This window comes from Chiloscyllium plagiosum, unplaced genomic scaffold (assembly GCF_037043375.1).
Source record: "Chiloscyllium plagiosum isolate Xiang-an unplaced genomic scaffold, Cpla_swu_hap1 HiC_scaffold_8, whole genome shotgun sequence".
Taxonomy (NCBI): Eukaryota; Metazoa; Chordata; class Chondrichthyes; order Orectolobiformes; family Hemiscylliidae; genus Chiloscyllium; species Chiloscyllium plagiosum.
In genome coordinates this window covers 69,167,092-69,179,453 of record NW_028270146.1, presented here as the reverse complement: position 1 = coordinate 69,179,453, position 12,362 = coordinate 69,167,092, and the positions used below count along the sequence as shown (strand labels likewise).

At 35.3% G+C, this 12,362-nt stretch overlaps 1 protein-coding gene across 2 annotated transcripts in view; it reads left to right on the top strand.

The window, feature by feature from the left end:
- Positions 1–12,362, top strand: part of sec23a (Sec23 homolog A, coat complex II component) — a 92,440-nt gene that overhangs the window by 68,477 nt on the left and 11,601 nt on the right. For both annotated transcript variants that reach the window (XM_043697863.2, XM_043697864.2), the window contains exon 13: positions 7,524–7,630. In XM_043697863.2, coding sequence (XP_043553798.1) covers positions 7,524–7,630 — 107 coding nt within the window. The remainder of the gene's footprint in view (positions 1–7,523; positions 7,631–12,362) is intronic.

The following is a 12,362-nucleotide window of genomic DNA, read 5'->3' as shown; positions in this document are numbered from 1 at the left end:
GTCATGAATATGGATGCACATCAGATTTCTTGAGATCTGAAGCTTACACTTGCTTCTTTAGCTGAAGAAAGGGGGCATTTTTCTTTGTGTAGAACTCTTCTTTTGAGGTTTCTCCAGCTTTCGCGTATCTCATTTCTGTACTTCCTGAGTGAACATTAATTGAGTTATGAAATAATTTCTTTTCATTTTTGAAGAGTTGCTGTTTTGCAATCAACTGTTTTAATTGTATAATTATTCATATAAAACCTCAAAATTATTTTGTACCTTTTAAAATACATTATTGGGTCTTAATTAATTCTTAAGAAACTGACTCAAAGTAGTTGTCAGCAAGAAATTACTCCATGTTGACAATGCAGCTTTTTCAAGTGACAAAAGAACACTTGTCTACTCCACTGGTTCTGATTAATTTCTATTCTACATTTTTCAAATTATTAATATGGTAACTGATTTTAGCACAGATTTACAATACAATTTGCATAAAAGTACATCTATATTTGAAATCAATTGAGGATCATTTCATAACTGTAGTAGTGACTAACCACTGTTTAGTCCTAGTTTTTAGAAAGTATTTGGAACAATGTGGCAATATCTGGAAGATTGTTCATAAACATATTGCAAGATTTTTATTTGCGTAACAAAATAGAAGATATGGTGATGAAGAACTCAGTCTTGTGCCATTGATGTTGATGTGTTAAACAAGCAAAATAATGTACATAGACTGAAGCAACTTTTCTATTCCTTTAGTTAAGAAGAATGGATTTTTAAAAAATGCAAGGCTGTTGATTTGGTCAATAACTGAAACATTCATGATGTTTGCACTAAACTAAGCACTCCTCGATCAACCACAACACTGAAACAATAAAATACCATCAATTGGTGTACTGGTGCTTGATTATTCACTATGCTAGATTTTCAGTCAAGTCTTGAACATTGTGTGAACTTAATACAAATTTATTGTTGCTTAAGGACAGAAGGAACATGGTTGATTTTGACCAAGCTAACTCTTAGCAACCATGTGATACATCTGAGTTTTGGTTTTGGTTTAAGTCATAAAAGACTAGTGTATGAACTGCTTTAGTATTAAGTTATATTTAAAAAGTGTCAGTTTTGATGTTTAAATTGTTACTTGATAGAATACATTTATTTTTGAACAGTTACAGGTATGTGGAAAATGTCAACTTTAAACTGAAACTATTCATCCTATGATTAAATTGCAAAGCAGCAGAAAATATTGGAGCAGGAGTAGGCCATTTGGTCCTTTTACGTCTGCTCTGTCATTCGATATGATCATGGCTGATCATCATAATTACAAGGAGGTTTTATTTTAGCTCTTAATCTAAAACCTTAAGAAGGTAACTAGATAAGATCAAAAAGCTAAGTGCAGCAGCTATTCCCTATTCCCCATTTCTAATTGTTTTAATGTAATGTTACGTACTTCTGTGGCACAGAGTTGGTCAATGGATTCAGAGCAGATGTGAGAAATGCAAGCCATGTAGAGAGCATTTCTGCAAGTGGAGGAGGTTTGCCTTCGAACGTTTCATACATACTGATGGTTATATGTGGCATCCAGCATATTAGAAGGAGAACTAGAAAAAAAGGCAGAATTAATCAGTTTTAAGAACATACACGCCCTTATGACTTTTTTCTCTTCTGCATAGTCTCATGAAAAAGATTTACATGTCTAGTATTTCAAGCAGCATATCTTTAATCTGACTATCTGATCAAAAATTAGCTTTTTGTGTCTGTACACCTATCTTTAGTGCATTGTGTTTAATTTTTTGCACTTTCTTGTCTGTTGTGTTTTAACTGAAAAAAAAGTCTATGACTCAACCGTCACAATAGTTCAACACATTGAACTTGAAATGCAGGAAATGCACTAAGTTATCAGGTCTATTTTATTTCTGTTCATTTATTGTTTTTGCTAAATGGCTTTTCCTGAGTGAATCTTTTTTCATTGAATTCAGAAGCCAAGAAATATGTTTGAGGTGTCTCTAAATTCTTTGTGCTCACAAGATATGATAGTCATCTCCCTTTGGCAACCATGTACTTCCAACTGAAATTCTGAATAATGAGGGTCAAAGTGGATTTTGACCACAGGTGTGTATTTTGTGCTTAGTAAGGTTGGATAACACTAGCATGAGAAATGCTACTTTGGTTGCCGTTAGGAACTAGCCACGAGTGAAAGGCAAAGAGAGATGATGGGAACCAATCTGAGAAAAATGATCAGTGGGACATTTGACAGTAAGGAGAAGAAATACTTTGAGACTGAGAAGCAGGTAGAGGAGGTCTGCAGGCCAGGAGCTGTAGAGTGATACATCATGTACTGCAAAATTAATTAGAGTTCTTTTATTGCTTGAATTGCACTGGAAATATTTTGGAATTCTTGCTATAGAGGAATAGGCTGAACCAGATTGAGATGTTAAGGCAGAATAAAATATCATGACAATAACCTCTTATATGAAGGTAACTACAAGTGCTTCTTCCTTAATCAAGAAAATTAAGAAGTTCAATTGTCTGCATTTGTGTGTGTATACATAATACACAAAACTCTGAGTAAATAATAAAATCTGATAAATCACTGAATTAGTTGAGCCCTAGAAACATATTGCTGCCTTTTATATGTTAATGGAGAAATAAACATAATCAGATTTTAAATAGAAATCAAGATGTTGCTGCCCTTAATCTAAAGGTATCTAAAAATAATGAATTTCTTCATTTAGAAGGACCTTGCAAACTGCAGTCTCTGACAAGAAGCCTTCTGTTTATGGAAGTTATATTGCATTGTGTCGCCATAGTCTTACCAGATCATAGGGCTGCTCTCTCATTAGAGAGAAACAACTGGTGGTGATTTAACCTGAGGGCCACCAGACCTCAGGTGAGGGAAGAGGTTTTGAATGAGAGTCCTTCATGGTAACCTCAAACCAGTGATGGGAATTAAACCTACGCTGTTGGCATCACACTGCTCTGTAAACCAACAATCTAGCCAACTGAGCTAAACTGATTCCTGGGAAGTTATGAACATTTACGTTTAGAACAGGAATAGTACCAGTTATGTTATATAGTAAGGGGTTTTATAATATAGAGAACATTATTACCCCCTGTGAACTAATGCAGGCTGTCCTTTCGTTATTACTATATTCAATTGATTAAAGAATGTGTAGATAGTTTCAGATTATTTTCCACTCAACTGTTTGGGCCATAATTTGACTTTCAAACATCATGAATCAAATATTTGTTAATTGACAAGTTAAATAATGAAGCACAGCTGCACTGTGAAATAACGCTTGATTTAGAATGCCATTTTCAACGATTGAGTAAATTGTTTTAGTTCTTCACATTGCAGTATAGTGAAGTCCCAATTTAGTTTTGCCATAAAATGGAGTAATGCTGCTTTCCGTTAAGAGTTCTCCATTTGGTCTTGGAATTTAATGGTGTGCTTTACAATTTAACTCTGAAAGTTGAGCAAGTTTTAAAAATTTATTTTCATTTTAAAAAAATTTGTATCAATTAAAACATTAATCAAAGATTACTAACTTTCACATTTCAGAAAAGTACGATGTCGTTATGATCACATAATCTGACCGAGAGCGATTTTTGCCATTGTTATCTACAAAAGGACTTTGTTTTGCATAGGTCATGCAGTTCAAAATGTAAAACTAAAGTTATACATACATACAAAAAAGAATAGGTTTCTAAAAGGCAACTTACATGCTATTGAAATCAGTGCGATTGTGCTCCTCAGGTAGCGTTTCGCTGGCACAGTGTAACAATGTTGATCATTGCATTCATAAGTTCCTCGTAATGTTTGATGTCTTGCAATTTGTACAATGTAAACAGCCAAACAGCAGACTATCATTAATGGAAGAAGTACTCCAATGGCAATAGTAACCAAACAATATGCTTTTAAAGAAGGACTAAAAGTTGGTGCACAGATATACTTGTGTTCCACATATGTGTATTGTCCTAATCCTACAAAGGGTAAACTTGCATTGAGAATGCAGTAGATCCAGATAGAGAAAATGATTACCCAAGCTCGTTGTCTTGTAAACAGTTGTACATAATGGAGAGGCAAACAGATTTCTGCAAATTTGTCGACAGTCACCCAGGTCATTGAATGAACAGAGGCAAGTTGCAGCAGTGTGTAGAGAAAAGCAAAGAATTGGCACCATAATTCCTTTCTGCTATAACAATCTCCATTAGACAGAGCATTGTGCACTCCACCAGGAATCACAGCAAGTCCCAACATTAAATCGCAAATGCAGAGGTTAAACGTAAGTACCGATGTGTCTTTCTGCAGCTTTCGGTTGAATCCAAGTATCAACAACAACAGCATATTTGCAGTAATGGATACTGCACAAGTAAGGCTCATTAGGCAGGCATACAGAACTTTGATGGAAAGCATCTTCATTTAAATATTCATTGTAGTGTGAAGTAATTATATTTTTGTCAACCTTGATTTACACAGTGGGAAGTATTCAAGTCAAAAGATATATAAGCAAGCATTCAGAATGTTGCACTCTCTCACTGTGAATCACTCAGCATTCCTCAATTATATTTATTAAAGTAAGTCTCTGCAATGAAACAGAATTTTCCTAATCAGAAATAGCAGCATATTATCATATTGAAGTGTTTAAAAACATGAAGGACAGTAGGAAAAGGCTTCTCTGTTTCAGATCCATAGATACCAATAACCTTACAATACCTCACCCAGCTGACTTTGTTTCTAAACTTCCAGCAACATATTTTGACTTTTCTACTTCAATTTACTGAATGTATTGTTCCTGATGCAGTGATGATTGCTCTATCGAGCAACTCTGTAAAGTCAGTAAAAATGACTGAAATTCTAGTTGCCTCTCGTTTTAATTCTCCATCCTGCTCCCATTTTAACTTCAATGTTCTTGGCTTCTTACACCAAACCAATGATATTAGAAGCTTGAGGATCAGCAACTGATCTTCCAATTAGACAGTTCACAGCCCTCCTGACTCTGTTCAATTCAACGAGTTCTGATCATAATACTTCTATTTTTTCCAAACAAAAGCAGTTATTATTTCTGCTAATACTATTTATCCCTTCTCTTGACCTTTGTTTTGTTTCCTTGTTTGATCCGTTACTGTTACTTTTATTCTTGGACTGTTAGCCATTTTGTAATTTAATCTTTGTTTTTGACCTTTTCGACGGCCTTCTGTTTTATTTGTTCATTCTCTCTTCCTCTTTCCAGCTCATGCACTTGTTACTGTTTTACCAACTCTTGTAGAAGGTTATTGACTAGGAGGATAATTTGTTTGTCTCCGTAGATACTGCCAGGTCAGAGTATTTCCATCATTTTCTGTCTAGATTCCAGCATCTGCAATGTTTTACTTTTGAGTATTCATTCTGTATCACCAAGCTTCTGGTGCAAACTAAAAAATGTGCACTTTGTTTAATAAATACTGGCACTCCTAGATATTATCAACGCTTTATTTTTTTAAAAAAATTAAGTATTAACATACTCTTCCATATATTTGGCATATGCTGTAAGGAATTTGATAATTATTTTTCAGTTCTCTTTGTATTGTGTACAAAGCTTGAAGTTAATTAGGTTATAACACTTGTATTGTTTTACTGAAATTGTGTACAAAACTGAGTAAAGATAATGACTTCATGCAGAGGTAATTTTGTTATCAGCTGTGCAACCAGAAGGCAGAATGGCAGTTGGTGCACAGAGCAAGGTTGCAAAATTACAATGCAATTCCCATTTCACTGCTTTTGGATGTGAACCAGTCATCAAGAAAAAAAAACCAACAAGGTGGGTGGTTTTAACTGGTCATCTTTTTTGTTCGAGCATAACAATTAAAACATTTAGATTAGGATGTGGAGGAATAAGTTTAGTTGAAAGGTAGGGAATAAGAATTCAAGAATCCTTTGATGCAAAGATTCAGACCTTGTCAATTATGTAAAATACTGATTACTGTTACCTGCCTGCCGGGGCGTTGATTTTTTTGTTCTCCAGCTTATTATTTATCAATGTGTAAATACTGAATAAAAAAAAACTGAAATAGAGATAATCAGTGCAGACTGTTTTGTAGTTAAAAGCACCATATGCTAGATAAAGCAGCTGTCATTTGGTAACTTTTTTAAATGGAGAAAGTGAGGACTGCAGATGCTGGAGATCAGAGCTGAAAATATGTTGCTGGAAAAGCGCAGCAGGTCAAGCAGCATCCAAGGATGCAGCGTTCCTGAAGAAGGGCTCATGCCCGAAACATCGATTCTCCTGCTCCTTTAATGCTGCCTGACCTGCGCTTTTCCAGCAACACATTTTCAGCTCTAACTTTTTTAAATGGCAACAAGCTTACTGGCCTATATTTCAGAATTATGTTTTAAGTTCATACCACAATTTAAAGCTCTTTGTGATTCTATCTTAGAGATCACACAAAGGTGAATTTTTCCTACAGCCTACATGCTGATTAAAAGGTGTAAGCCATTTTGATTATTCAATATCTGTAGCTGCACTGCCATTTTAAATGAGTATATGTGACTAAAATAAGTTGAGTAAAATAAGTACAATGGGAGAGCAAAAGAGCTACTAAACAATAAAATTTCTTCTATAGCCTCTGGTATGCATGAACTTAATCTGTAATCATCATTTTCATTGTTTTAAATGAGCTAATATTTAAGTTAGTTAAATTCCAAAACATTTTTATAAATATCAAATAATAACAATTTTTAATTCTGTAAACTAATGGTACTGTACTGTTTTTCCAGATGAAAGCATTGTTCTCAAAGTGACTTTACTAGGTCAAAGAAAAATTTTAATGTTCATTTGGATGTGATCTCTTTCAGCTGTATGAGATCTAAAGTAGTTTAACCTTTAACAGATTTTCTAATATGTACAACACTTGCGTTTTCCATACATGGCTGATGTTTATACATGTTGAACAGTTGCAGTTATTTTAAAGAGTTACAGTTTTCAAACACGTTTTCAAAAAAAAAACCCTTTTTAACCTTTATAAAATAAAAATGACCACTGCATTGGTATTTTAGTTCTTAATTTTTGAGTATCCTAATGTTTCTCTTTTTTTTGTAATTAAAGTAAGCTAGAATTAAACATTTACCTGAATAATTGTGCAGATGCTGTTGATCCAGTTTTGTTTCCCTTGTTGTTCATGAACTCACTCTGAGACTGAAGAGTTTACAAAAGCAGGTCTAAACTTCATTTAAGCATCCAAAGAAAACTCCACGCTTTGTAAAATATTTCCACTGATTGGAGAAATATCTATTTAATCTAACAATTTTAGCCAAGCAGGTTAGAAAATGCCTCTAGTCTATTCTGTCTGCTGTTCATGAAGCAGCTGAGTACGTCGACTTATGAGCTGAATGTGACTGTTATAGGAAGTGGGTGGTGAACTAAAAGACTGTGTCCATGGTTAAAATTGAATGCTACGGTACTGTGTGCTTTGTTGTTTCATTGACCTTTTCTGATTGTTGCATTTTTGTATGGTAAATTTTCTACCACCAAATATTGTTTTTTGTCAATTATTCTCAGCACAATGCTCCAATTCCTCAAGGTGGTCGTGGTGCAATTCAGTTTGTGACACAGTATCAGCATTCCAGTGGACAAAGGCGAATCAGAGTTGCAACAATTGCTAGAAAGTAAGTGTAAAATACAGTGGCTGTACAGGTACTTTTGAAATGTTGCTTTAACTTTTATTGAAGTAATAGTTGTGCATTACTAATAGAATTTGACAGAGATGCAGACTTATGTTTGTACTAATGCAGATATGTTGCTTGGTTTAAATTTAGCTGTTCTGATTTTTATAAAGTTGATTCACAGTTTGAGTCTTCACCTATATTGCGTTTTACTCTTTGGTTTTCCTTCTGCATTTCACTCACTGGGGGCACAACATCTTTATTAAATTTCTAGCTGTATGCAACATGCATGTGTGAAATCTTGTTTCTTTAGCATCTCCTATGTGTTATTCTTGTTATGTCAGTGCAAACTGTTTCTTTTTACCTGTGATTTTTCATCCATTTTGTCCTCTGTTCTCCATTGTAGTTTTTTGTCTCTTTCTTTTGCCTCCCTAACTTCCTTGCATTTTGTTTCTGTTGTCTTTTGTGTGATTGTTTTTGTTTCATTTGGATTGTTTGAATTGTTATCGAATTTGCTGGTTTAATGATTTTGATCTATTCGAGAATGCACAACATTGACTTAGTGCATGGTGAAATGAGTTCGATATGGTCTGCTCTGGATTGTCTTGGGATATGGGAGTGGACAGGTGAGAGGGAATGAATAGTGAGAGCATTAGCAGCAATGGTCAAAGTGACTGCACATGAGGGAAGAAAAGGGTGAAGTGAGAGCAGGATAGAGCTGGGCCTGTCTATCCTGAAGAAGATAGTGGGGTGGCCAGCTGAGGCAGGCTGGTTGGGTTGCCCACCTGGGCCTGCTGGAACCTCTTACCAGCTTTATTAACTGTTAACCCCTTGTCCATGCCTCCTGGCATAGTGTTTTTAAAGCAGTAGTGATGGCTTCAGCATTTTTTAAAAAGTTAAATAGTGGGACTTTATTTAAAAGTAACTTCAGATCATGATACTTAAACCGACATTATCTTTCCCTTTGAGAGCATCTACATCTCCTTCATCAAATTGTGATTCCAACATGACAGATTAAGGCTGTGAAGAAATGTCATATTGGACTTGAAGCATTAACTCTGTTTCTCTCTCTGTAGATGATAGACTGAGAATTTGATAGGCCATATATGTTCTGTTGAGTATTGCTGTGATTGGAACCAAATAATTTTAATTTGCTGAATTTCCCCAAGTCTTTGTTTATATTTTATTAGCCAAAATTATGTTTGCCTTATCCCAGTGCTAGGTTTAAATAACACTTCTGAGTGCTAGAATCCCACCGGTGAGATTCATGTCCTGCCCCCGTCCTTTCGTCCACTGGCAGAAATTATATGTAACTTCTGCGTTCTGACCCGGTCTTCATTTTTTAAAGATATGCTTAGTCTTCTGAATTTGGCAAAACTCCAGCTCCTAGAACAGGAAAGGAACATGAGAGTGGACTGAATAGTAATTACAAATATGATTAGATGATGTACATTAAGCATAATACAGTTGACTGGAGTGGGCATTGTAAGACTGAGGCTTAATGATGGTGTAGTCCTGTTCTCACTCAATCTGTGTGTGCATTCATGTTTTATGAAACCTATTTTCCCAAATTATCAGTTTGAAGCTTGGTGCTAAGAACCAGTCAAGTGAAGTTGAACTGGACTAAGGCATAAGGACAAACCATTTATGTTTTAATCACTTAAAATGCTATAAATGCTGTCAGTAATTTAAGAACAAATTTCAGACATGCAACTTTGTGCTGAAAACTGATGAAGAGGATTTATGCTAAATCTGAAACAGGGATCATAGGCTAGGTGAAAATGGGTATCTCAGAAACCCTGTTGGAAAAAGATCACAAAGGATGAGACTGGCTTGGGTGGAATTGGAAGTCAGGTTGCAGAAAGAAATTCTAGCTGGATTCTGGGATTGAAATAAAATAGTTGGAAATCCTAAGTGAGGTGAACTGTCATACTGTGAGATTATGAAGGTGATGTATGGGATATTATAAGGTTTCATACATGTGTATGATGATATGCTTGAATGGTTTGAGGGACAGCACTTTGTTTTGGCACCAGTAAGGAGGGCTTTGCAATGTCGACAGGATTGGAGGTGCCATTATTGTTTCTGATCCTTGCGTTGATGCTTGGTATTCCTTCTGGTTACATTCCTTTTGTCATTATGATAATTTGATACAAATGAGTGACTGCTTGACTACTTCAGAAGGGATTTTAGAGTCAGTGGATCCAGAGTCACAGACCATGTCATTAAAAGGCAACAATTGACACTGATTTCATGAACATCATTAGACCAACTTTTAATTCCAAATACAGCCTGTATACTAATAAAATTCAAATATTGCCATCTTCTATTGAATTGAGCCCACATCCCAGAGCATTAGCTGTGACTTCTGAGGTACTCATCCAATGATATTGCCACAATGTCGCCACCTCACTTGTGTATTTTTTGAAAAAAGAGGTCTGGTTCAGCCCATGTATAGGCCCCATGATTGGCAAGGAAGTGATTTTTAAAGACTTATCAACCTGTAATTAATTCCTCAATTTTATTTTTGGTTAACAACACAACCTTTCCTTGTTAATAATTTAATTTTAATCAACACTGAAATTAAAAGCCTTGTTCCTGCCTAAGAATTAACTTCCCAGCTGCTTAATATAATAACAATCCAGGGAAATTGCATATGTATTTAGATAAATTATGAATGTAAATTTTTAATTTCAGAATTACAAATTTACATTTGCTCACACTTGGTTTCAGCTCTGGCTTTAAACATTGCAGTTGGTTGAGCAAAGTATGTACAACTGTAGAAATGATAGGAAAATTGAGAAGCACCAACTGGTACATTAATCATGCTGTTGATTAAACCTAAGATAAGGTTGCTGAGATTGATCTGGGTGTTTATTTTTGGCCATTTTTGCTGAGCTAAATCACTTGACTTACACATGATTTAGAGTGGCAACGAAAATATCTATTCCTCATTTAACTAAATATACAACATTAAATAAAATGCAGTATCCAAGTTCTACATTTTAACCTAACAAGTTGCTCAATAATGTCTATTTGTTAAATGAACTGGGATTTGATTAACGATCACATTTCAATGGCTTAGAGATTGCTTTCACATCTTCAGACATCAATTAATAGCACCATTAATTTTCAATCCATTGTTTTTATGCTTGATACTCCACTTCTAAAACTGCGCAAGACATGATTGCTTTCCATGATTGTACAAGAATGCTGCTGTTGTTTTGAGGTCTGCGGTTCTGAAATTCTTTCAGTATTATATAAAATAATTGCATGCTTTTGACTTTGCCCTGGGTTAAGTATATGCTTCCTCAATAGCTGTAAGGCGTCTACAAGCATCTGTTTGCGTTCTCTGCATTTGCCACTATGTCGCCGCCTCACTTGTGTATTTGAGAAGGAAGAGGGCCGATTCAGCCCATGTATTGGCCCATGATGGGCAAGGAAATGATTTTTAAAGATTTATCAACCTGTAACTAATTTGAAGCAATGTTGTCAACTCTGATTTTATTTGTTCTAGATTGTTATAATAAACATAACCATATCTGCCCACCCTTCTCCAAATCTAGCCGATTTTGCTTTCAGGTGTTCATTCCTCAGTTGTTGATTCCTTCCTTCACAATCCTCACTACATTCAGAAAGTTATTCACATGCAGGCTTTGCATACCAGACTGAGGAGAAGGCAAACAAAAATACATTACTCTTGGAAAAAGATGATAGAATAATACTCTGTAGAACTTTATACTTTTAAAAACTTTAAATTCATGTGAAGTTGTGATATTTGCACAACTAATCCACCAAGCAAAGTTAAAAGCCTCCTGCACAGATCCTTGCTTTCTTCAGTTGCCTAATACTTTATGCCTATATTTTTCATTTTCTTTGTCTTTCTCTGGTTTAATTTCTCACACATTTATTGCGCCTCATGTCTTTTTTTCTGTCTCCCCCAGTCTCTGCTATTGCACATGTGCATTGGCAATCTTTGCAGTTTCCTCGATTATTGGCTTGTGTTGACTTTGCACCTGGCAAAAAGAAACCTAGATTTTCCAAGTGAATGAATTGCGTCTTAATTATATTCTGATGGTGGACATTAACTGCAGTTTGACTTATGTCCCTGTTAAAAGAAAGACTGAACCTAGTGATTTATTTAAGTGTAATACATTTCCATTAGAATTGTCATGATTCGCTCCAGGGCGTTGATGAGACCACATCTTGAATTCTGTACAGTTTTCATGTGGCTTATTTAAGAAAGGCTGTAAATGCATTGTTGGTGGCTCAGAGGAGGTTGACCAGATTAAAATCTGGAATGAGCGAGTTGTTTTATGCAAGTAAATTAAAGCTAATAAAATGCTGGCCATGATATCTGGAGGAATAGAGTACAAGGGATGCAGAAGTTATGCTGCAGTTAAACAAAACTCTGCACTTCAAGTAGAGTCCAACCAATGAGCAGATCAAGGCATCACATCTTAGGAAGGATATATTGGCCTTGGAAGGAATACAATATAGGTTTACAAGAATGATACTTAGATTTCAGGATTATGAGGAGACATTACACAAATTGGGCTTTTTTTTCTCTAGAATTCCCAAACGTAAGGGGTGATCTGATTGTTGTTTTCAAGGTATTAAGAGATTTAGACGGGGTAGATAACAATGAACTATTTCCACTGGTTGGGTATTCTAGAATTAGGGGGCATAGTCTGAGAATTAGGATCGCAAGTTCAGAAGAGATGTTAGGAAGCAC